Here is a 24664-nt window from a genome sequence, read left to right as displayed (position 1 = left end):
AATGCATCACCTCGCATTTGTCTAAATTAATCTCCACCTGCCATTCATCAGCCCACTGGCCCAATTGATAAAGTTTCCAAACTCCAGAGAGAAGGGGGAGGAGGCAAAAGGGGGTGGAACATTAATGTGTCTCTCAGCTTCAAGCAACCTCTGAAAGCAAAACTCTCCTACAACAGAATCTCCAAAAATAAAGATTTATTTCCTGGCAAATTCTAGTCTCCAACTTCAGAGAGGGGTAAAACGAGAGACTTCTCTCTCTCACACACACAACTCAAAAGCAAGTTCTAAACTTGAATATTTTGTGAAAAAGCCCAGCTTCCCCATCACATGACCATGCCAGCCAATCATCCCAATGAAACCCCACTCTGCAGAATCCCAGGGGAAAACAGCAGGACAGCATTAGTTCAGATCAAAACCAACGTTCTAGCCATTGGAAGCAATTATCCTGCTGCAGCAACATTACAGGATGCTGGGAGACAGAAGTGCTCTGAGTACACAGAACTGCTACGCAGACCCTGAAGAGGAATATGGCTCAAGTGCATTTCTTAAAGGTACAGTACCAGCACAGGATATAGCACAGCAGTACATTGGATAAGTGTTCCAAGTTTGCAGAGGTAGTGATGACACCACATCCACAAACATCCACTTCCTCCATCACTGGCACTCAGTGGTAACCCTGTATGTCATCTACAAGTGGGGCGGTATGGTGTCACAGTGGTTGGCACTGCTGCCTCACAGCGTCAGGGACCTGGGTTCAATTCCCGGCTTGGGTCATTGTCAGTGTGAAATTTGCATGTTCTCCCCATGTCTGCGTGGGGTTCCTCCAGGTGCTCTGGTTTCCTCCCACAGTCCAAAAGATGTGCTGTTTAGCTGTACTAAATTGCTCCTTAGTGTCAGGGGAACTAGCTAGGTTAAATGCATTGGGTTATGGGGATAGGGCCTGAGCGGGATTGTGCTTGGTGCAGACTTGATGGGCCGAACGGCCTTACGCGCTGTAGGATTCTATGATTCTATAAGTTGCACTGCAGCCATTCACTGAAGATCCTTAGACAGCACCTTCCAAACCCACGACCACTCCCATCTGGAAGGACAAGGGGCAGCAGATACTTGAGGAATACCAGCACCCGGAGCTTCCCCTCTGAGCCACTTGCCATCCTGACCTTTTTTAAAAAAAAGCTTTTTTACCAGTGTCACAAGTAGGTTTACATTAATACTGCAGTGCAGTGACTGCGAAAATCCCCTAAGTCGCCACACTCCGACTGTTCGGGTGCACGGAGGGAGAATTTAGCACGGCCAATGCACCCAAACCAGCACACCTTTGGACTGTGGGAGAAAACCGGAGCACCCGGAGGAAACCCGCGCAGACATGGGGAGACTCTGCACAGACAGTGGGAATTAAGCCTGCATCCCTGGCGCTGTGAGGCAGCAGTGCTAACCACTGTGCCACCTTGCCGCAGTGACTTAATCGCAGTGTTAATAAAGGCGTATTTGTGACTAAGAAGAGAGGCAGTCTCAGTGGTGCAGAGATGCAGCTGGAGACCCTTCAAGGTAAGACTCAGCACTGCAAATAAATCAGCATCAGCGCCTTCGAATATGACTGCAGTCTTCTCAGTTACAGTTATCAGGCGCTGAACTATATAAAATGTATTAATAGCTCACTGATGTTTGGAAAAACATTATTTTATAACCAGCTCATAATACACAGTTATCTGAAATGACGCTTTTGGCCACGAGCCAGAACAAGACGCAACAGTCTCTCAGGAGGATATGTTCAGCTTGTCAGTGCGACGTGGCTGATAAAGTTTTGAATCATAGAATCCCTACAGTGCAGAAGGAGGGTATTCGGCCCATCAAATCTGTACTGACCACCATATCACCCTCTCCCCATCACCTTATGCGTTTACCTGAGCTAGTTCCCCCGATACTAAGGAGCAATTTAGCATGGCCAATCCACCTAACCTGCACATCTTTGGACACTAAGGGGCAATTTAGCATGGCCAATTCACCTAACCTGCACACCTTTGGACACTAAGGGGCAATTTAGCATGGCCAATCCACCTAACCTGCACATCTTTGGACACTAAGAGGCAATTTAGCATGGCCAATCCACCTAACCTGCACATCTTTGGACACTAAGAGGCAATTTAGCATGGCCAATCCACCTGACCTGCACATCTTTGGACATGAAGGGACAATTCAGCATGGCCAATCCACCTAACCTACACATCTTTGGACACTAAGAGGCAATTTAGCATGGCCAATCCACCTAACCTGCACACCTTTGGACACTAAGGGACAATTTAGCATGGCCAATCCACCTAACCTGCACATCTTCGGACACTAAGAGGCAATTTAGCATGGCCAATCCACCTAACCTACACATCTTTGGCCGCTAAGAGGCAATTTAGCATGGCCAATCCACCTAACCTGCACATCTTTGGACACTGAGAGGCAATTTAGCATGGCCAATCCACCTAACCTACACATCTTTGGACACTAAGGGACAATTTAGCATGGCCAATCCACCTAACCTGCACATCTTTGGGCACTAAGGGACAATTTAGCATGGCCAATCCACCTAACCTACACATCTTTGGACACTGAGAGGCAATTTAGCATGGCCAATCCACCTAACCTGCACATCTTTGGAAACTAAGGGACAATTTAGCATGGCCAATCCACCCTAACCTACACACCTTTGGACACTAAGGGGCAATTTAGCATGGCCAATCCATCTAACCGGTACATCTTTGGCCACCGAAGAGCGATTTAGCATGGCCAATCTGCCCGAACCAGCATGTCTTTTAGACTGTGGGAGGAAACCAGGGCACCCGGAGGAAACCCATGCAGACATGGGGAGAATGTGCAAAGTCTGCACAGACAGTTACCCAAGGCTGGGAATCGAGCCCGGGTCCCGGGAGCTGCGAGGCCACTGCGCCACTGTTCGGAATTTTACCGTCCACCCGCCATGGGAATTGGGCCAGGCGGTTGGGAGGGGGTGGGTGCGGGGGCTTGGTGGGGAGGTGGTGGGAATCATTGTTGACCTTAGGTGGGATTTTACGGTTTCGGGACAAGTGAGGCTCGTCAAAAATGGGCTCCTTCAGAACCAGTTCATGCAAGTCCTCAGGCATCCACCCAGTTGTCGCAATTGTTCCGTTGATGTTGTGTAACGGTTGCACAATTATTTGCAAACCAGAGCATCGACAGGGTTTATGATGGGATGGGATGGGATGATGAGTGCATCATCCCCCAACCACCAGAAGATTGGGACTGTGCCCTCGAGTGCAGAGGGAAGGTGAGTGTGTCTGGCTGATTCATTACTTAGGGATCTCCCCAAACTGGGTCATGGGCCCTTTGAATCATGGATTCATAGAATTCCTACACTGCATTCGGCCCATCGAGACCAGGGTGTGGAATGCCCTGCCTGCAACAGTCGCAGACTCACCAACATTAAGGGCATTTAAATGGTCATCGGATAAACATCTGGATGATATTGGAATAGTGTCAGTTGGATGGGCTTTAGATTGGTTTCACAGGTCGGCACAACATCGAGGGCCGAAAGGCCTGTACAGCGCTGTAATGTTCTATGTTCTGACCTGCACATCTTTGGACACTAAGGGACAATTTACCATGGCCAATCCACCTAACCTACACATCTTTGGACACTAAGGGGCAATTTACCATGGCCAATCCACCGAACCTACACATCTTTGGACACTAAGGGGCAATTTACCATGGCCAATCCACCTAACCTACACATCTTTGGACACTAAGGGGCAATTTACCATGGCCAATCCACCGAACCTACACATCTTTGGACACTAAGGGGCAATTTAGCATGGCCAATCCACCTAACCTGCACATGTTTGGCACTTAGGGACAATTTAGCATGGCTAATCCTCCTATCCCACACATCTGTGGGAAGAAACCGGAGCACCCAGAGGAAACCCAAGCAGACACGGGGATGAGAATGTGCAGACTCCTCACAGATAGTGACTCAAGCCAGGAATCGAACCCTGGCCCCTGGTGCTGTGAGGCAGCAGCGCTAACCCACTGTGCCACCATGTCGCTCGCCGTTCCATGAGCTCATTTTTATTAGCATGCAAATCATCTCGGACCAAAAGAATCAATTGCTGAGCTCTGCAGTTCAAGGCTTTTAGCACCCCGGCCTTTGCTCCCTTGAATGCTTCCTTGTTCCCCATCGACTCACTTCCCCTCTCTGCATTGGAGGATGTGTAAAGCAAGGCAAACAGAGATAAAACCAGAGAGAGAGAGAGAGAGAGAAATTCAAGTCCGTTCATTGGGCAAACCTGCTTACTTATTGACAGAAGTTGTCGTGATGAGCCTTATCGAGAGTTCCTCTCTGAAGTGCTGTATAAAACCTGGCTGATTCCGTGTGGGGCCACTGTCGAGTCTGTCCCTGTTAGCTCCGGAGAATGTGCACAGGAAAGTGTGCCAAGTGTATTGGCACCTCTTTGTACCCCCTTGCCCTCTTCTGCATCATCGCCAACATCCTGCTGTTGTTCCCCAACTTTGAAGTGGAGTATGTCCAGGACACAGACAAATTGACGCCGGAGATCTTGTATCTGGGGGGGATTCTCGGAGGTGGTATTGCGGTGAGCATTTCCTACCTCACCCACTCCCTTTTCGAATGATGATTTTGTCTGTAACCTTAGAGTCAGTAAATGTGATTCTTGATTTGATTTATTGTTGTCACATGTATTGGGATACAGTGAAAAGTATTGTTTCTTGCGCACTATATGGACAAAGCATACTGTTCATAGAGTACATAGGGGAGAAGGATTTGATTTGATTTATTATTGTCACATGTATTGGGATACAGTGAAAAGTATTGTTTCTTGCACGCTATACAGACAAAGCATACTGTTCATAGAGTACATAGGGGAGAAGGATTTGATTTATTCTTGTCGCATGTACTGGGATACAGTGAAAAGTATTGTTTCTTGTGCGCTATACAGACAAAGCATACCGTTCATAGAGTACATTTTGGCCTTGGAGGGAGTGCAGAGGAGGTTTACTAGGCTGATGCCAGAGTTGAAGGGGTTGAGCTATGAGGAGAGGCTGAATAAACTAGGCTTGTACTCGTTAGAGTTTAGAAGAATGAGGGGAGATCTCATTGAGACGTATAAGATGATGAATGGGATGGATAGGATAGAGGTGGAGAGACTCTTCCCGCTCAGAAAGGACAGTAGGACTAGAGGGCACAGCCTCAAGATAAAGGGGGGGCGGTTTAGAACGGAGTTGAGGAAGAACTTCTTCACTCAAAGGGTGGTGAATCTCTGGAATTCTCTGCCCATTGAAGTGGTGGAGGCTGCCTCGCTAAATATTTTTAAGACGCGGGTTGATGGGTTTTTGATAAGCGAGGGGATTAAGGGTTATGGGGAGAGGGCGGGAATGTGGAACTGAGCCATGACAGATCAGCCATGATCTTATTGAATGGTGGGGCAGGCTCGAAGGGCTAGATGGCCTACTCCTGCTCCTATTTCTTATGTTCTTATGTTCTTAGAAGGACTTGATTTATTCTTGTCGCATGTATTGGGATACAGTGAAAAGTATTGTTTCTTGTGCACTATACAGACAAAGCATACTGTTCATAGAGTACATAGGGGAGGAGGATTTGATTTATTCTTGTTGCATATATTGAGATACAGTGAAAAGTATTATTTCTGAGGGGCCTTTGACAGGTTGGGTGCTGAGTGGGTGTTACCCCCTCAGGGGGGAGGGGGTGGAATCAGGAGCTAAGGGACACAATTTCAAAATAAAGGGTTTACAACTAAGACAAAAGAAGAGGAGGGTTTTGTTTTTGGAGAATTGTTTGTGTTTGGAGGCTGGGTCTTAAAACACAGTAAGAAGTCTCACAACACTAGGATAAAGTTCAACAAGTTTATTTGGGAGCAAAAGCCACTAGCTTTCGGGGCTTTGCCCCTTTGTCAGCTAAGTGGGGAGTTCTGATCATAAACAGGGCATATAAAGGCACACACTCAGTTTAGAACATAGAACATAGAACATTACAGCGCGGAACAGGCCCTTCGGCCCACAATGTTGCGCCGACCAGTCTTATTTTTAAAAAAATACATTGACCCACTAATCTAAACCAATCCCTTTTCGTCCATAAACCTATCCACCAATCTCTTAAACGCCCCCAAACTAGGCGCATTTACAACTGCAACAAGGCAGGGCATTCCAGTCCCTCACCACCCTCTGGGTAAAGAACCTGCCCCTGACATCCGTCCTATAACTACCCCCCCTTAATTTAAAGCCATGCCCCCTCGTGCTAGATTTCTCCATCCGAGGAAACAGGCTATCACCATCCACCCTATCTAAACCCCTAATCATCTTATATGTTTACAGAATACTGATTAGGATGCGAGTCTTTACAGCTAATCAAGTCTTAAAGGTACACAGTGTGGGTGGAGATAGCATTAAGCATAGGTTAGAGAGACATGTACTGTCTCCAGACAGGAGAGTAAGTGAGATTTTGCAAGTCCAGGCAAGTCATGGGGGTTACAGATGGTGTGACATGAACCCAAGGTCTCGGTTGAGGCCGTCCTCATGTGTGCGGAACTTGGCTATCAGTCTCTGCTCAGCGACTCTGCGCTGTTGTATATCGTGAAGCCCGCCTTGGAGAACGTTTACCCGAAGATCAGAGGCCGAATGCCCGTGACCACTGAAGTGTTCCCTAACAGGAAGGGAACAGTCTTGCCTGGTGATTGTCGAGCGATGTTCATTCATCCATTGTCGTAGCGCCTGCATGGTCTCCCCAATGTACCATGCCTCAGGGGGACATCCTTTCCTGCAGCGTATCAGTAGACGACGTTGGCCAAGTTGCAAGATTATGTATCGTGTACCTGGTGGATGGTGTTCTCACATGAGATGATGGCACCCCTGTCGATGATCCGGCATGTCTTGCAGAGGTTGCTGTGGCAGGGTTGTGTGGTGTCGTGGTTACTGTTCTTCTGATGGCTGGGTGGTTTGCTGCGGACAATGGTATAACCAAGCCAAGTTCCGCACACATGAGGACGGCCTCAACCGGGATCTTGGGTTCATGTCACACTATCTGTAACTCCCATGGCTTGCCTGGACTTGCAAAATCTCACTAACTGTCCTGTCTGCAGACAATACACATCTCTTTAACCTGTGCTTAATGCTCTCTCCACTCACATTGTCTGTACCTTTAAGACTTGATTAGCTGTAAAGACTCCCATTCCAACCATTATTTTGTAAATTGAGTTTGTGTCTTTATATGCCCTGCTTGTGAACAGAATTCCCACTCACCTGATGAAGGAGCAGAGCTCCAGAAGCTCGTGGGTTCACTACCAAATAAACCTGATGGACTTTAACCTGGCGTTGTGAGACTTCTCAGTGTTTACCCCAGTCCAACGCCGGCGTCTCCACATTCTTAAATATATTCAAGGCTGAGATAGACAGATTTCTTTCATCTGTAAGGGTTACAGGGAGGCAGACAGGAAAATGGAGTTAAGGCCAGAAACAGATTTACAGTTGGCAACTCTGGTTGGATGTATTCCTGTAGATTCCATCACAACAACCCTCCTTGTCACCAACCCTCTGCTCCTCTTGGTCAAATTGCCTTTTCGTTTCTTGTCTCCAATAAACACTCGGAATCCATACAATCCCTACAGTGCAGAAGGAGGCTATTCGGCCCATCAAGTCTGTACCAACAACAATCCCACCCAGGCCCTATCCCGTAGACCCATGTATTTACCTGACTAATTCCCATGACACTAAGGGGCAATTTAGCATAGCCAATTCCCTAACCTGCACATCTTTGGACTGTGGCAGGAAACCAGAGCACCCGGAGGAAGCCCACGCAGACACACGGAGAACATGCCGACTCCACACAGACAGTGGCCTGAGGCAGGTTTGAACCCAGGTCCCTGGCGCTGTGAGGCAGCAGGGCTAACCACTGTGCCACCGTGCTGTCCTTAACGCATTCCTATCCTTTAGAAAACTACCTTTGGTCTAAGTCTAACTCCAACTCCCTGAAAGTTGCATCAAAATAGCATCCAATTGATTCATCCTTAATTTAATTAGTGTGGGTGGCACAGTGGCACAGTGTTAGCTCTGCTGCCTCACAGCGCCAGAGACCTGGGTTCGGTCCCGGGTTTGGGTCACTGTCTGTGTAGAGTCTCCCTGTGTCTGCGTGGGTTTCCTCCGGGTGCTCCAGTTTCCTCGCACAGTCTGAAGGCGTGCTGGTTAGGGTGCATCGGCCGTGCTAGATTCTCCCCTCAGTGCTTCCCAAACAGATACGGAAGAGGGATTTTCACAGTAACTTCATTGCAATGTCAATGTCAGCTTATTTGTGAGACTAGTAAATGAAACTTAAACATTAGAAACTAATTCCTGGGGACTCTGGGACAACCCTGGAGTGTTGGACATCAGACCAGCGCTGCCCTGACCTCATTGCAGGGCGGTGCGAGTTTGAAGCGGGAACGCGGTCGATTCCTGCCTTGCTTTCTGCTGATCTTACGCTCACACTCTCCAGGTACTTTGCGCAAGGCTGAATAGACAGTGCGGGTGGTGTAAGACTGCGGGCATTGGCCTCCAGATGTAACTGGCCAGGATTATATGGATCTAAGGACCCATGACTAACCATTAGCCAGTGAGTACACAGCCCTCTGGTGGCAATTACTCAGCCTAGAACAAACAGCCTCTTTGCTTTCTCTCTCTCTCCGTTGTTAGCTAAACCGCATAGTCTTGAGAAACAAAGTTGGCTTATTAACCAACTGGAAACTCTATGAAACCAAGAACAATGCAGCGCAGGAACGGGCCCCCCAAGTCTGTGCTCATCCTGTCTGGCCCAACCCTTTATATCCCTCTATTCTCCGTCTGTTCATGTGTCTATCCGGATAAATGTGGCTAACGTATCTGCCTCATTCCCCCGCACACCTTCACTGAACCTTGCCCCTTGTCATTCTGCCCTGGGGAAAAGGCTTCCAACTGCTCACCCTATCTATACATCAGTCAACCCAATGGAAACAGCAAAGAATGACTTTGAATCAACTTATCCTCAGATAGATAGAAGATAGAACAGTACAGGCCCTTTGGCCCACAATGTTGTCATGACGCCAATTTAAACTAATCCCTCTGTCTGCCCTTGGTCCATACCCCTCTATTCCTTGGTGGCACAAGAGGGCAACACGGTGGCACGGTGGTTAGCACCGCTGCCTCACAGCGCCAGGGACCCCGGGTTCGATTCCCAGCTTGGGTCGCTGTCTGTGCGGAGTCTGCACGTTCTCCCCGTGTCTGCCTGGGTTTCGTCCAGTTGCTCCGGTTTCCTCCCAGTGAGGTGCGGGTTAGGTGGATTGGCCGTGCTAAGTTGACCTGAGTGTCAGAGGACTAGCAGGGTAAATATGTGGGGTTACGGGGAGAGGGGCGGGGTGGGATTATGGTCGGTGCAGACCCGATGGGCCGAATGGCCTCCTTCTGCACTGTCGGGATTCTATTCTATCTAAAAGCCCCTTAAATGTCCCTATCTTATCTGCCTCCACCACCACCACCCCTGGCACCGGGCTCCAGACTCTCCCTGTAAAAAAAAAACTTGTCCCTCACATCCCCTTTGAAGTTCCCCCCTCTCACCTTAAGTGCGTGCCCCCTAATATTAGACATTTCAACTCTGGGAAGAGACTGTTCCAGATGACGACTGTTTCCTCAGTGCAGTTTCAGGCCTGAATCTCATTAAAAACCCAGGGCGACGGGGCCTACTCGCAGTGGAGTCCAACAGATCCGAAACTCTGGTCCCAAATCTGTCAGACTCCCCGTTTGCTGGCCAGCTCAATCGCTAGCCAGCCTGGGACCCCCACAGTGCTGCCCCTTTCCCACCCACAGTCGCCCCCTCCCCCGCCCCCCCGATGGTCGATTGTGGCCCACACAACAATTCCCGGGCCAGCCATCACCGAATCCCCCCTCCCCTCCCCCCCACCCCACCCCAGCCCGCCCTGATCACTGGCCTCTCTCCAGCTCTGAATGATCTCGACGGCAGAGTGGCATCAGAACCCCCCCCCACCAATCATCCCTAAGCCCTGCCCTCAGGCCCTGCCCTCTTGGCGCTGCTCCATGACCGGTGGGCAGTGCCAAGATGCCCCCCCCCTTGGACATGGCCACTTTGCCCCTTGGGCAGTGCCAGGGGCACAGGCTGGCACTGCCAGGGCGCTCTTGCCCAGGTGGCGCCACTCCCCAGCCACCCGAACCCCCGCCCCTCACTCCAGTGGGGTCTCCCGCTAGTTCCCCCAACGCGGGAAGCTACTCTGAGGGTCCCCGCCGGAATGAAGTACTCCTGGGGGGGATGGGAGACGCGAGCGAGCCTGGAGAATTCAATCCCAGGCCCTGACCTGGTCTTCCGGCTGGTTTCTGCGTGGTCCCGACCTGCGGTGGACATCCGGCGCTCGGGGACGCGCACCGTCGGGAATCCCACGGATCAGCTGACACGCGATTCTCCCGGCTAATATTACCGGATCCGGCTGGGGGCATCACCCCTTCTGACTGTCAACCCTTCCTACGCCTCTCATCATTTCATAGACTTCTGTCGGGTCTCCCCTCAGCTTCCCCAGCTCCAGGGGGAACAATCCTAGTTTGTGCAGCCTGCCCTCACGCCCTCTAATCCAGGCAGCATCCTGGTTAGTGGTTTGATTTGTTCCCACTCAGGTGGTCCACTGTATCAGCAGAGGAAAGGCTCTGCCCACCTCTTCCCACCAGCGTGGGAGCCACTCCAGATGCCCGCTCTGGGTGCCGACGGAGGTCAGACAGGCAGAAGCCTCACCTTGTACTGTCGGCACCTCTTGCAGTTTAAGCTGAGCCGCGGCAATGGGCGCCAATACTGTTGCGCGATTCGAGTGAGCTGCTGGGTGTTTTCCAGAGATAGCGAGGAATGGGCAGCGCAGACCACAGGGGTGGTGAACGCATCCCGGTCCGTCACACAAACCAGCCTCCCATCCACCGACTCCGTCTACACTTCCCGCTGCCTCGGGAAAAGCAGCCGGCATAATCAAGGACCCCCAGACACCCCGGACATTCTCTCTTCCACCTTCTTCCGTCGGGAAAAAAGATACAAAAGTCTGAGGTCACGTATCAACCGACTCAAGAACAGCTTCTTCCCTGCTGCTGTCAGACTTCTGAATGGACCTACCCTATATTAAGTTGATCTTTCTCTACACCCTAGCTCTGGTGCAACACTACATTCTGCACCCTCTCCTTTCCTACTCCCCTATGTACTCTATGAATGGTATGCTTTATCTGTATAGCGTGCAAGAAACAATACTTTTCACTGTATCCCAATACATGTGACAATAACAAATCAAACCAAATCCTTCTCCTCTATGTATTCTATGAACGGTATGCTTTGTCGGTATAGCAGGCAAGAAACAATACTTTTCACTGTATCCCAATACATGTGACAATAACAAATCAAACCAAATCCTTCTCCTCTATGTATTCTATGAACGGTATGCTTTGTCGGTATAGCAGGCAAGAAACAATACTTTTCACTGTATCCCAATACATGTGACAATAATAAGTCAAATCAAATCCTTCTTCCCTATGTACTCTATGAATGGTATGCTTTGTATAGCACGCAAGTAACAATACTTTTCACTGTGATCCGATACATGCGACAATAATAAATCAAATCAAATGTAGACCCCGGGGTACAGTGCTGGAAGTATGACACCCATTATTATGGGATTTTAGGCACAGTGGTTGGCACTGCTGCCTCACCCGATTATCGGCTTGGGTCATTGTCTGAGCGAGTCTGCACGTTCTCCCCTGTGTCTGTGTAGGTTTCCTCCAGGTGCTCTGGTTTTCTCCTACAGTCCAAAGATGTGTAGGTCAGGTGGATTGTTGTGATCTGGAAGGCACTGCCTGAAAGGATGACGGGGTGCAGCGGGGGGGAAATGATTAAATAATTGAAAGGGAAGGATTGCTCAGGGAAAGAGACAGGAGGAGTGGAATCCATTGTTTAGGTCTTTCAAATGGGCAGCGCAGCTTTGATGGGCTGAATGGCCTCCTTGCTGCCCCACTATATTGGAGGCGGTTCAGAGGAGGTTCACATTATTGATTCCAGGGATGAGGGGTTTGTTGTACGAAGAGAGATTGAACAGTTGAGGCCGATACTCTCTCTGGAATTTAGAAAAATGAGGGCAGATCAGATTGAGGGACACAAGATGATGAAAGGTACGGAGAAAGTAGACATGGAGCGGGTGCTTCCTCTGGTGGGGGCATTCTAGGACGAGAGGTCACAGTCTGAGGACACGGGGCAGTAAATTTAAAACAGAGTTAAGGAGAAACTACTCCCAATGCGTTATGAATCTGCTCCCCCAAAGTGCGGAGGATGCCGGCTAAATTTAAGGAGGAGTTAGACAGATTTTTAATTGGTTAGTGGGTTGAAGGGTTATGGGGGAGAAGGCAGGAAAATGGGGATGAGGAGCGTATCAGCCACGATCGAATGGTGGAGCGAACTCGATGGGTTGAATGGCCTAATTCTTCTCCTATACCTGATGGAGTTATGCAACACTCCATGACACCGCTCGGGAAAAAAAGTTTCCGAAACCATTGGTCCAGCGACTGGTTTTGACAAGCAAGTTTTTGTAATTTGTTTGAGTTAAAAGATTGTAATCTTATCTCGAAAGCAAACTAGTCAGTCATTAACAGCAACTGGTATGCAGGTTTGACCTGAGCAAGCCCATAATAAATAAATGTGTTTCTTATCATAGTTTCCTCTTACTCCACTGGGATTTTCCCCCAGGAAGAGGGGAATATTCCGACAAATCGGAATTTGCAACGATTCACAATTCTCAGGGCAGTTAATAAAAAGACAGACTATTACTATTATTAGGGTGGCATGGTGGCACAGTGGTTAGCACAGCATCAAGGACCCAGGTTCGATCCCCGGCAGTGGTCACTGTCTGTGTGGAGGCTGCACATTCTCCCTGTGTCCGCTTGGGTTTCCTCCGGGTGCTCCGGTTTCTTCCCACAGTCCAAAGATGTGCGGGTTAGGGTGGATTGGCCGTGCTAAATTGTCCCTTAGTGTCCAAAGATGTGTAGGTTAGGGTGGATTGGCCGTGCTAAATTGTCCCTTAGTGTCCAAAGATGTGCAGGTTAGGTGGATTGGCCATGCTAAATTGTCCCTTAGTGTCCAAAGATGCGCAGGTTAGGTGGATTGGCCATGGTAAATTGCCCCTTAGTGTCCAAAGATGCGCAGGTTAGGTGGATTGGCCATGGTAAATTGCCCCTTAGTGTCCGAAGATGTGCAGGTTAGGGTGAATTGGCTGTGCTAAATTGCCCTTAGTGTCCAAAGATGTGCAGGTTAGGTGGATTGGCCATGCTAAATTGCCCCTTAGTGTCCAAAGATGTGCAGGTTAGGTGGATTGGCCATGATAAATTGTCCCTTAGTGTCTAAAGATGTGCAGGTTAGGTGGAATGGCCATGCTAAATTGTCCCTTAGTGTCCGAAGATGTGCAGGTTAGGTGGATTGGCCATGCTAAATTGTCCCTTAGTGTCCAAAGATGTGGAGGTTAGATGGATTAGCCATGCTAAATTGCCCCTTAGTGTCCAAAGATATGGAGGTTAGGTGGATTGGCCATGCTAAATTGCCCCTTGGTGTCCAAAGATATGGAGGTTAGGTGGATTGGCCATGCTAAATTGCCCCTTAGTGTCCAAAGATGTGTAGGTTAGGTGGATTGGCCATGCTAAATTGCCCCTTTGCGTCAAAGGAATGAGTAGAGCAAATGTGTGGGTTATGAGAATAGGACTTGGGTGGGGATGTGGTCAGTAAAGACTTGATGGGCTGAATGGTCTCCTTCTGAACTGTAGGGCTTCTATGAGTCTATAATTATTTGACTGGGTGTAAATTGAAAGAGGTAGATGCTCACCGAGACCTTGGTGTCCTCGTCCATCTGTTGCTGAAAGGTACAGCAGGCAGTAAAGAAGGCAAATAGTATGTTGAGCTTGATGGCTCGCATAGTGGCACAGTGGTTAGCATTGCTGCCTCACGGCACCAGGGACCTGGGTTCGATTCCCGGCTTGAGGTCACTGTCTGTGCGGAGTATACACGTTCTCCCCATGTCTGCGTGGGTTTCCTCCGGATGCTCTGGTTTTCTTCCACAGTCCGAAAGACGTGCTGGTTAGGGTGAATTGGCCGTGCTAAATTCTCCCTCAGTGTTACCCCAAACAGGCGCTGGAGTGTGGCGACTAGGAGATTTTTCACAGTAACTTTATTGCAGTGTTAATGTAAGCCTACTTGTGACACTAATAAATAAACCTAAACTTCTTGACAAGAGGATTTGAGTGCAGGGATAGGGATGTTTTGCTGCAACTGTACAGGTGTTGGTGAGGCCACACCTGGAGGATTCCTGGGATGGCAGGTCTGTCATATGAGGAGAGACTAAGTCAGTTAGGATTGTATTCACTGGAGTTTAGAAGAGTGAGAGGGGATCTGATAGATTCTGTGAGGCAACAGTGCTAACAACCATGCCACATGTGTTCCAAGGCAACCCACACATTTGCTCTACTCATTCCTTTGACGCGAAAGGGCAATTTAGCATGGCCAATCCCCCTAACCTGCACATCTTTGGACACTAAGGGACAATTTAGCATGGCCAATCCCCCTAACCTGCACATCTTTGGACACTAAGGGACAATTTAGCATGGCCAATCCACCTAACCTGCACATCTTTGGACACTAAGGGACAATTTAGCATGGCCAATCCACCTAACCTACACAACTTTCCCCACAGGTCTCCCCTGAACTTACCCTCTGTCACCTTAAACCTGTGCCCTATTGTACTTGACCCTTCACCCTGGGGAAAAGCCTCTGACTCTCCACCTTGTCTCTGCCTCTCAGAATTCTGTGGACTTCCTTTTGCAAACAAAAGGAATTTATTCAAACTGTGCCCCTTTGTTGAATTACCCAGGAGCTTGGGGAACCCATGTCCCGCCCTCTCCCCCCCCCCGCTCCCGTTTCCCCTCCCCTGCTGCTTCCTCCATGGCAAAATCTCAGCCAATCAGAATCGACTTTCCAGCCAATCAGCACCTGTTCCCTCCTGCAGCATGGATCGTCGCGATCATTTGAAATTTGATACTCTTGTGTTTGTCCTGATGAGTGCGAGGTGAAAAGCTTCAACAGCATGTCCCTTTTGGCAATGTTCAAGACAGGACGGGAAAGGCTCTACAGATTATGACGAGGTCCTTCTGCGATTCTTCAGACATTGCCTCCTCAAACTCGCATGTTCTAATTGTCTTTTCTCAAACCTCCTCTTCTGACAGGTTCTGTTCCCGGCGATCCACATCCACGCCACTGGAAATGGAGGGTGCTGTGCAAACAGATGCGGGGTGAGTGGCTGAGGTTCTGGATTCTCTCTGTTGTTGGAACGTAACCAGTGACCAATTTGCATTGGATGTAATGTGGCCAATGAGAACAAGGTGTCAGGGTCAGCTGACATGGTAAAACATGGAACCAATCACAGCGTGATGTAATAGTCAGCTGACCAACTGATTCGCTATAAATGAAGAACTATGTAGAATTGTGGGGAGCTTGGAGTGGCCTAGGACGAGGACCCCAAGTTTGGAGTAATGATGTTTTTTTATTAAACCCTATCTTTGATTTATAAGTTGGAGTAACTTTTGTTGTTTAATTAGCTGCATTTCGAAGGGTTCCTTCTGAAGAAACATTTGTTGGGTGGCATGGTGGCACAGTGGGTTAGCACCGCTGTCTCACAGCGCCAGGGACAAGGGTTCGATTCCCAGCTTGGGTCACTGTCTGTCTGGAGTCTGCACGTTCTCCCCGTGTCTGCGTGGGTTTCCTCCGGGTGCTCCGGTTTCCCTCCCACAGTCCGAAAGATGCGCTGGTTAGGTGCTAAATTCTCCCTCAGTGTTATCCGAACAGGCACCGGAGAGTGGGGATTTTCACAGTAACTTCATTGCAGTGTTAATGTAAGCCTACTTGTGACACTAATAAATAAAACTTAGGGTGGGATTTTCTAGCCGCACTCTCCTCAAGGCCGGAAAACTCCATCCGAGGTCAATGCTCCTTTGCATGGTCTGCCCCGCCCTCCACCCAACAACCATATAAAAATATAAAGTTATAGAGTTATAGAGGTTTACAGCACGGAAACAGGCTCTTCGGCCCAACTTGTCCCTGCCACCCTTTTTTTTGAACCCCTAAGCTAATCTGAATTGCCCGCGTTTGGCCCATATCCCTCTATACCCATCGTACCCATGTAACTATATAAATGCTTTTTAAAAATTGTACCCGCCTCTACTACTGCCTCTGGCAGCTCGTTCCAGACACTCACCACCCTCTGAGTGAAAAAAATTGCCCCGCTGCACACTTTTCTATCTCTCCCCTTAAACCTATACCCTCTAGTTTTAGACTCCCCTACCTTTGGGAAAAGATATTGACTATCTCGCTGATCTGTGCCCCTCATTATTTTATAGACCTCTATAAGATCACCCCTCAGCCTCCTACACTCCAGAGAAAAAAGTCCCAGTCTATCCAGCCTCTCCTTATAACTCAATCCATCAAATCCCGGTAGCATCCTAGTAAATCTTTTCTGCACTCTTTCTAGTTTAATAATATCCTTTCTACAATAGGGTGACCAGAACTGTAGACAGTACTCCAAGTATGACCTTACCAATGTCTTGTACAACTTCAACAAGACATCCCAACTCCTGTATTCAATGTTCTGACCGATGAAACCAAGCGTGCCCAATGCCTTCTTCACCACTCTGTCCACCTGTGACCCCACATTATGTTCCTTTTCGAGTGTTGTTTAAAATTGACCGAGTCCTGAATATGAAGTGGACCTTCAACCTGGGTCAAAAGCCTAATAAAATATTAGCGAATAAGGTAACTTTATCAACTAAATCATTATGGTTTGAATGATCTATAATTCAGATAGTAAATTTATCGGAGTTTATTTAGAGACTAATATAAATTAGTACAAAGTGCAAAGTGCTAAGAATTACACAATGAATTTACACAATTGTAATGTCATTGGTTGCTCAATTGCTTGCAAGGTAGTCAGAATTATGCACCAATCCACTCGCCTGATGAAGGAGCAGCGCTCCGAAAGCTCGAGCTACCAAATAAACCCATTGGGCTTTAACCTGGTGTTGTGAGACGTCTTACTGTGCCCACCCCAAGTCCAACGCTGGCATCTCCACATCACAACCAATTTAAGATTACCTTCTCACAATGTACCGAATTTGTACTTGCCAGAAGAATATATATTCATATTCGGAGATCTGCCCTCTGTAGGTGAAACTAATAAGTTTGGGCATTGTATTTTTTTCTGAATAAACAAAAGTATGGGGGATACTTGGCACATTCGCCATGGCAACATCTCGACCAACTTACCAACCAATCAGTCCCCGCCCCCTTTCCTCGCACAGCTTTGAAATTTGGTATTCTTGCGTCTGTCCTGATGAGCGCAAGACAGAAAGCTTTAATGGCACATCCCCTTTTCTCAGCAATAACACAGAGGTAGGAAACAGAAGGAGATCGTCCATCCGTTCACACCGGCTTTGTTTCCCAGTGGTGAACTCCCGGTGCGGGATTCCCGGTGGTGGGGGGGGTGGCATCAATGGGAAAATCCCACTGACAGCAGCGGAACCAGAAGCTCCCAATGTCGGCTAACATCGGACCACCAGCCCCCGCTGTGAAACATGCCATGGGGTGTGGGACGGTGGGGGGGGGGATGCAGAAGATCTCCCCCCATGAAGTTCAAGTCATCCAGAGGGATAAACCTTTCAACCGAGATTCGTAGGGTGCACTCAACAATTCCAATCAATTTATTACCTTCGATATGAATTTTAACAAGATAACTCGAAAACAGAAATACAATTATAACAATCTTATTGCGAACTATTATCCAACTATGATTGGAAAATCTATTAATTAAAAACTGTAGCTTAAGGTCGGAATTTTACAGTCCCAGCCTCCATGGGAATCGGAGCAGGCGATTGGCCATGCTAAATTGGCCATCGGATTGGCCATGCTAAATTGTCCCTTAGTGTCCAAAGATGTGCAGGTTGGATGGATTGGCCATGCTAAATTGCCCCCTTAGTGTCCAAAGATGTTCAGGTTAGGCAGATTGGCCATGCTAAATTGACCTTTAGTGACCAAAAGCCTGCGGATTAGGTGGATTGCCCATGCTAAATTGCCCCTTAGTGTCCAAAGATGTGTAGGTTAGGTGGATTGGCCATGCTAAATTGTCCCTTAGTGCCTAAAGATGTGCAGGTTAGGGGGATTGGCCATGCTAAATTGCCCCCGGGGGATTAGCAGGGTAAATATGTGGGGTTGCGGGATTGGGTGGGATTGTGGCCAGTGCATGCTCGATGGGCAGAATGGCCCCCTTCTGCACTGTAGGGATTTTATGAATCTATATCGAAAACAAACATAGCTTCTGTAAACACTGATGCAAAATAAGATGAGGACAAAATGAGGTATGTTTCTTCACAATGTGTGTGCGTGGCTTAGTCTCTGTACTGTACTTTCTACTCACTGTATCCATCTTTCAGATGTTCCTGTCCATATTCTTTTCCATTCTGGGAGTTGTGGGTGCAGCATACTGCCTGATCACCTCGTCACTGGGCTTGGCAAATGGTCCAATGTGCGAAACTGGAACAGGAAATTGGTCAAGGCCTTTCTCCTCCGACTTGGAAGATCCGAAGCTGAAGTAAGTAAGACTCGCAGACGGGTACATCTCACCATTATCGAATCGGGGAACTCGAGACTCCAGCCTGACACTCCCTCCCTATCGCCTGTACTCAGCATAGCACATGAGTTGGTGACAACACAGTCACAAGGTTGTATGTACAGTTCCCAGTCTGGGACAGTAGTGCTCCTCAGGTCATCACAGACCATCATAGCATGAGGATACCCAGATCCCTCTGCACCAAAGCATCCCAAAGTCTCTCTCCATTTAGATAAGAAGTTGCCTTTTTATTCGTCCAACTGAAATGGATAACCTCGCACTTGTGCACACTAATTTCCATCTGCCACATTTTGGCCCACTCGCCCAACTTACCCACACCCATTCTTGGTTCCTCATTACAACTTACAATCCCACCTATTTTAGTATCGTCTGCACATTTGGCAGGAGAATCCTAGAATCCTACACTGCAGAAAGAGGCCATTCGGCCCATCAAGTCTGCACTGACCACATTCCCACCCAACTTCTATCCCCGTAACCCCATGCATTTACCCCAACTAGTCCTCCCTGACACTAAGGGTCAATTTATCATGGCCAATCCACCTAACCCGCACATCTTTGGACACTAAGGGGCAATTTAGCATGGCCAATCCACCTAACCTGCACACCTTTGGACACTAAGGGGCAATTTAGCATGGCCAATCCACCTAACCTGCACATCTTTGGACACTAAGGGACAATTTAGTGTGCCAACCCTCCTAAACTAAACATCTTTAGACCATGTGCAGGTTAGGTGGATTGGCCATGATAAATTGTCCCTTTGGACTGTGGGAGGAAACCGGAGCACCCGGAGGAAACCCACGCAGACACTGGGGGGAACATGCAGACTCCGCACAGACAGTGACCTGAGGACGGAATTGAACCCGGGTCCCCGATGCTGTGGGGCAGCGGTGCCAACCAGATAATGTCTATATCGCGCTCCTGTTGCTTGCTTTATCTTTCCATGAAACCTACAAGGAAGCACCCCGTGAGATTAACTCCATGTTTAGTTTCTCCCACAGCGAGGATCATTACCTCTTTGATTCCACAACCTGGGACCTGTGCAAGAAGCCTGTGGACGTGGTCCTCTTCAACGTGGTTCTCTTCTTCATGCTGATAGGATTCAGTGTCATCGAGCTGTTTCTGTGTCTGGTTCAGATGGTCAACGGCCTCTTTGGGTGTCTGTGCGGAACCTGTGGGAAAAGGAGAGCGGTGAGTCCTCGGTCTTAACATTGGCGTTTCAGCCTTGACTGGTGACTGGCGCGGTGGGTCACTCCCTCTGCCTCCATCACACTGGATTGATCCACCTCAGCCTCTCCAACAGACCAGAGGGCACGAGACATTGATAGATTAGTTAGACCCGAACTGGAGTTACTGGGTCGAATTTTACTGGTCCAGAGTCCGTACAATCCCGCCCGAGGCCAACAGAGAATGCCGTTCTCCCAGCCTCGCTTGCCTCCGGAATCGGAGTGGACACGCCAGCAAAATCCCAGTCACTATGTTCAACACTCAGATAAAAGCTACACTCGGTACAGAAGGAGGACACTTGGCCCACCAAGTCTGCACCGACCACAATCCCACCCAGGCCCTACCCCCATATCCCTACGTATTTACCCACTAATCCCTCTAACGTATACATCTCAGGATACTAAGGAGCAATTTTAGCACGGCCAATCAACCTAACCCACACACCTTTGGACTGTGGGAGGAAACAGGAGCACCCGGAGGAAACCCACGCAGACACGAGGAGAATGTGCAAACTCCACACAGACAGTGACCCCGAGCCGGGAATCGAACCCAGGTCTCTGGAGCTGTGAAGCAGCAGTGCTAACCCACTGTGCCACTGTGATGTCCCTGTGGATGCTAAAACAGAACATGCTGGAAAATCCCAGTAGGTCTGACAACATTTGCGGCGAGACAGTAGAGCCAATGGACGGTGTATTCTGGCCGCACTTGCCCCAGGATTGGAAACTCCCTTCCGAGGACCCCGAATCCGATGCCGGGTGGGATGATAAAATTTCGTCCAGTGTTTTAAGTCTGGATGACCCTTTGTCAGGTGTGCTGGATCTCTCCAGCATTTTCTGTTACTGTGTTCAATCCTGGGCATGGATTTTTATTGATTTGTGAGACCTGGGCGTCGCTGGGCTGGTTCCAGCATTTATTGCCCATCCGTAGTTGCCCTTGGAAAGCAGTTGAGAGTCGACCACATTGGCTGTGGCTCTGGACTCACGCATAGGCCAGACCGGGGTAAGGATGGCAGATTTGGGGCAGCACGGTAGCACAGTGGGTCAGCACTGCTGCTTCACAGCTCCAGGGTCCTGGGTTCGATTCCCGGCTCAGGTCACTGTTTGTGTGGAGTTTGCACATTCTCCTCGTGTCTGCGTGGGTTTCCTCTGGGTGCTCCGGTTTCCTCCCACAGTCCAAAGATGTGCAGGTTAGGTTGATTGGCCGTGCTAGAAAATTGCCCCTTAGTGTCCTGGGATGCGTAGGTTAGAGGGATTAGTGGGTATAATATGTAGGGATATGGGGATAGGATTGTGTTCGGTGCAGACTCGATGGGCCGATGGACCTCTTTCTGCACTGGAGGGTTTCTATGATTTCCTTCCCTCAAGGAGCCAGATGGGTTTTTCCAACAATCGGTCATCAGGAGATTCTTAATTCCAGATTCTTTGTTATTGAATTCAAATTCCACCGTCTGCATTGGCGGGATTCGAACCCGGGACACCCAGAACATGAGCTGAGTTGCTGGATGAACAGTCTAGCGATAATAACACTAAGGCATCGTCTCCCCTTCGCTCAGAGGGAGTGCAGTGTGGTGGGGTGCGGTCCAGCACTAGGATTCATAGAAACTAGAAGCAGGAGTAGGCCATTCTTCCCTTCGAGCCTACTCCGCCACTCATTACGATCATGGCTGATTGTCAAATTCAATATCCTGATTCCTCCCCGCCCCCCAGTATCCCTCAATCCCTTTAGCCCCAAGAGCGATATCTAATTTCTTCTTGAAATCACACAACGATTTGGCCTCAACTACTTTCTGTGGGAGTGAATTCCACACATTCGCCACCCTCTGGGTGAGGAAATTTCCCCTCGCCTCCGTCCCAAAAGCTCGTCCCCCAGACAGGACAGTGAGTGAGATGTTGCAAGCCCAGGCAAGTCGTGGGGGTTACAGACAGTGTGACATGAACCCAAGGTCTCGGCTGAGGCCATCCTCATGTGTGCGGAACTTGGCTATCAGTCTCTGCTCAGCGACTCTGCGCTGTCGTGTGTCGTGAAGGCCGCCTTGGAGAACGTTTACCCAAAGATCAGAGGTCACAGGCATTCAGCCTCTGATCTTCGGGTTGAGGACAGCCTCAACCGAGACCTTGGGTTCATGTCACACTGTCTGTAACCCCCATGACTTGCCTGGGCTTGCAACATCTCACTTACTGTCCTGTCTGGACACAATACACATCTCTTTAACCTGTCTCCACTCACATTGTCTGTACCCTTAAGGCTTGAATAGCAGGTTAGCTGTAAAGACTCACATTCTAATCAGTATTCTGTAAACTGCCTTTATACGCCCTGTTTGGGATCAGAACTCCCCACTCACCTGATGAAGGAACAGTGCTCCGAAAGCTCGTGGCTTTTGCTACCAAATAAACCTGTTGGACTTTAACCTGGTGTTGTGAGACTTCTGACTGTGTTTACCCCAGTCCAACGCCAGCACCTCCACATCAGATGTTTGTCAGCCAGAGGTATTGCTGCAAAGGTAGCCACATGGACTTTGATTAAGGGAAATTATTGGACGGTGGAACAGGTTCAAGGGGCTGAATGGCCTCCTCCTGAGCAAATCTGGAAGAGACGTCATTAATGCAAGGGAATTAAGAATCTACTATTGTCGGAAAAACCCATCTGGTTCCTTTAGGGAAGGAAATCTGCCGTCCTTACCCCGGTCTGGCCTACATGTGACTCCAGAGCCACAGCCAATGTGGTTGACTCTCAACTGCCCTCCAAGGGCAACTAGGGATGGGCAATAAATGCTGGAACCAGCCCAGCGACACCCGCTATTTAAGAAATGGCCGGAAAATCCCACCCATCATGCGATTTGGACACTTTATTTGGTGTGGCCACCAACCGTCCTGATGAGTCTAATTGGATGACAGAGGGGTTTTGCTCCTTTTCCGATTGGCCGAGGGAAGGCAGTGTGCCCGGAAGACGCGCCAATGGCAGGCCTGAAGCGGAAGGTCACATGACGAAACCTCCATGACGACGCCCAATCAGAGTGGGCAATGAGAAGTCGGCACCGAGGTTAATCCAGTCAGCGTCAGGGATCGGGAGGCAGGATAAATCCAGGGAACGGGATAACAACCTGAAACGGGGAGTGGGACGAGGCGAATCGTTCCTGCGGCGAGCCGGCACAGACGCTACAGGCTGAATTGCCTCCTTCCCTGCTGTAACCGTTCTGTGATTCTTTTCTGTGTTTACAGGCCCCTGTGTAACACAAGCCAGGGATCAAGAAAGAATTGCACCCGGCTCCCATCGGATAAAAGCCTTTAAGTTAAATCGTCTTGCGAGAAAGATAATTTATCTCTGCCTCAAACATGGCTTCACAAAGTGGCCAGTTTCTGATCCCCTGCAACACGAGCTCCTTATGAGTTCTGTCTTTCTGTTTTAATGTACCGTGATTCATATTTGTACAAACACTGCTTGTGATGTCTGAGCAGTTAATAATAAAGTCAGGACCCCGATGCTTTGCCAAAGGGTTAAATTTTTCCAGCGTGACTTTATTTCATGTTTTCGTGTTTGGTGCAAAAGGTTAACCTTGACCCAGAATACGTCGCATTAGCCTCGAGTGCTGTCGTAACAGGGCCAGCACTGATTGAGTGAGTCAGACCAATCAAACTGTATCTAAATTGTCTGTGGTTGTCTCTGATATTAAATCAGTTATTACGCGTCAGAAGTTTGGCCTTCTTCAGTTGTAATGAGACTAAGAACGTAAAAACTAGGACAAGAGTAGGGGATGGCACGGTGGCTTGGTGGTTAGCACCGCTGCCTCACAGCGCCAGGGACCCGGGTTCGATTCCCGGCTCGGGTCACTGCCTGTGTGGAGTCTGCACTTTCTCCTGCGTGGGTTTGCTCCCGTTTCCTCCCACAGTGCGAAAGATGTGCTGGTTAGGTGCTAAAATTCTCCCTCAGTGTTACCTGAACAGGCGCCGGAGTGTGGCGACCAGGGAGATTTTCACAGCGACTTCATTGCTGTGTTAATGTGAGCCGACTTGTGACGCTAACAAATAAAACGGAATCGGGGCCAGCACTAATTGAGTGTGTCAGTAAAATCATAGAATCCCTACAGTGTAGAAGGAGGCCATTCGGTCCGTCAAGTCTGCACCGATCACAATCCCACTCAGGCCCTAACCCCATGCATTTTTCCCCAGCACGTACCCCTGACACTAAGAGGCAATTTAGCATGGCCAATCCACCTAACCTGCACATCTTTGGACACTAAGGGGCAATTTAGCATGGCCAATCCACCTAACCTACACATCTTTGGACACTAAGGGACAATTTAGCATGGCCAATCCACCTAACCTGCACATCTTTGGACACTAAGGGACAATTTAGCATGGCCAATCCACCTAACCCACATATCTTTGGATACTAAGGGGCAATTTAGCATGGCCAATCCACCTAACCTACACATCTTTGGACACTAAGGGACAATTTAGCATGGCCAATCCACCTAACCCACACATCTTTGGATACTAAGGGGCAATTTAGCATGGCCAATCCACCTAACCTACACATCTTTGGATACTAAGGGGCAATTTAGCATGGCCAATCCTCCTAACCCACACATCTTTGGATACTAAGGGGCAATTTAGCATGGCCAATCTCCCTAACCCACACATTTTTGGACACTAAGGGGTAATTTAGCAAGGCCAATCCACCTAATCTGCACA

The 24664-nt window shown here is 48.9% G+C and overlaps 1 protein-coding gene across 1 annotated transcript; it reads left to right on the top strand.

Annotated features, from left to right (window-relative positions):
* Positions 1–4436: 4436 nt before the first annotated feature.
* On the top strand, positions 4437–23476 carry tm4sf21b (transmembrane 4 L six family member 21b). Its single transcript, XM_080181876.1, has 5 exons — positions 4437–4616; positions 15298–15363; positions 18553–18710; positions 19736–19937; positions 23192–23476. Exons 1-5 carry the CDS (start codon positions 4437–4439, stop codon positions 23201–23203), a joined length of 618 nt encoding a protein of 205 aa, XP_080038002.1. The 3' UTR covers positions 23204–23476.
* The last annotated feature ends 1188 nt before the right edge of the window (positions 23477–24664 follow it).

The sequence above is a fragment of the Carcharhinus amblyrhynchos genome, unplaced genomic scaffold, assembly GCF_965287045.1.
Source record: "Carcharhinus amblyrhynchos unplaced genomic scaffold, sCarAmb.v2.hapA scaffold_43, whole genome shotgun sequence".
Taxonomy (NCBI): domain Eukaryota; kingdom Metazoa; phylum Chordata; class Chondrichthyes; order Carcharhiniformes; family Carcharhinidae; genus Carcharhinus; species Carcharhinus amblyrhynchos.
The sequence above is the reverse complement of the archived record's forward strand: the minus strand, read 5'-3'. Positions and strand labels throughout refer to the sequence as shown.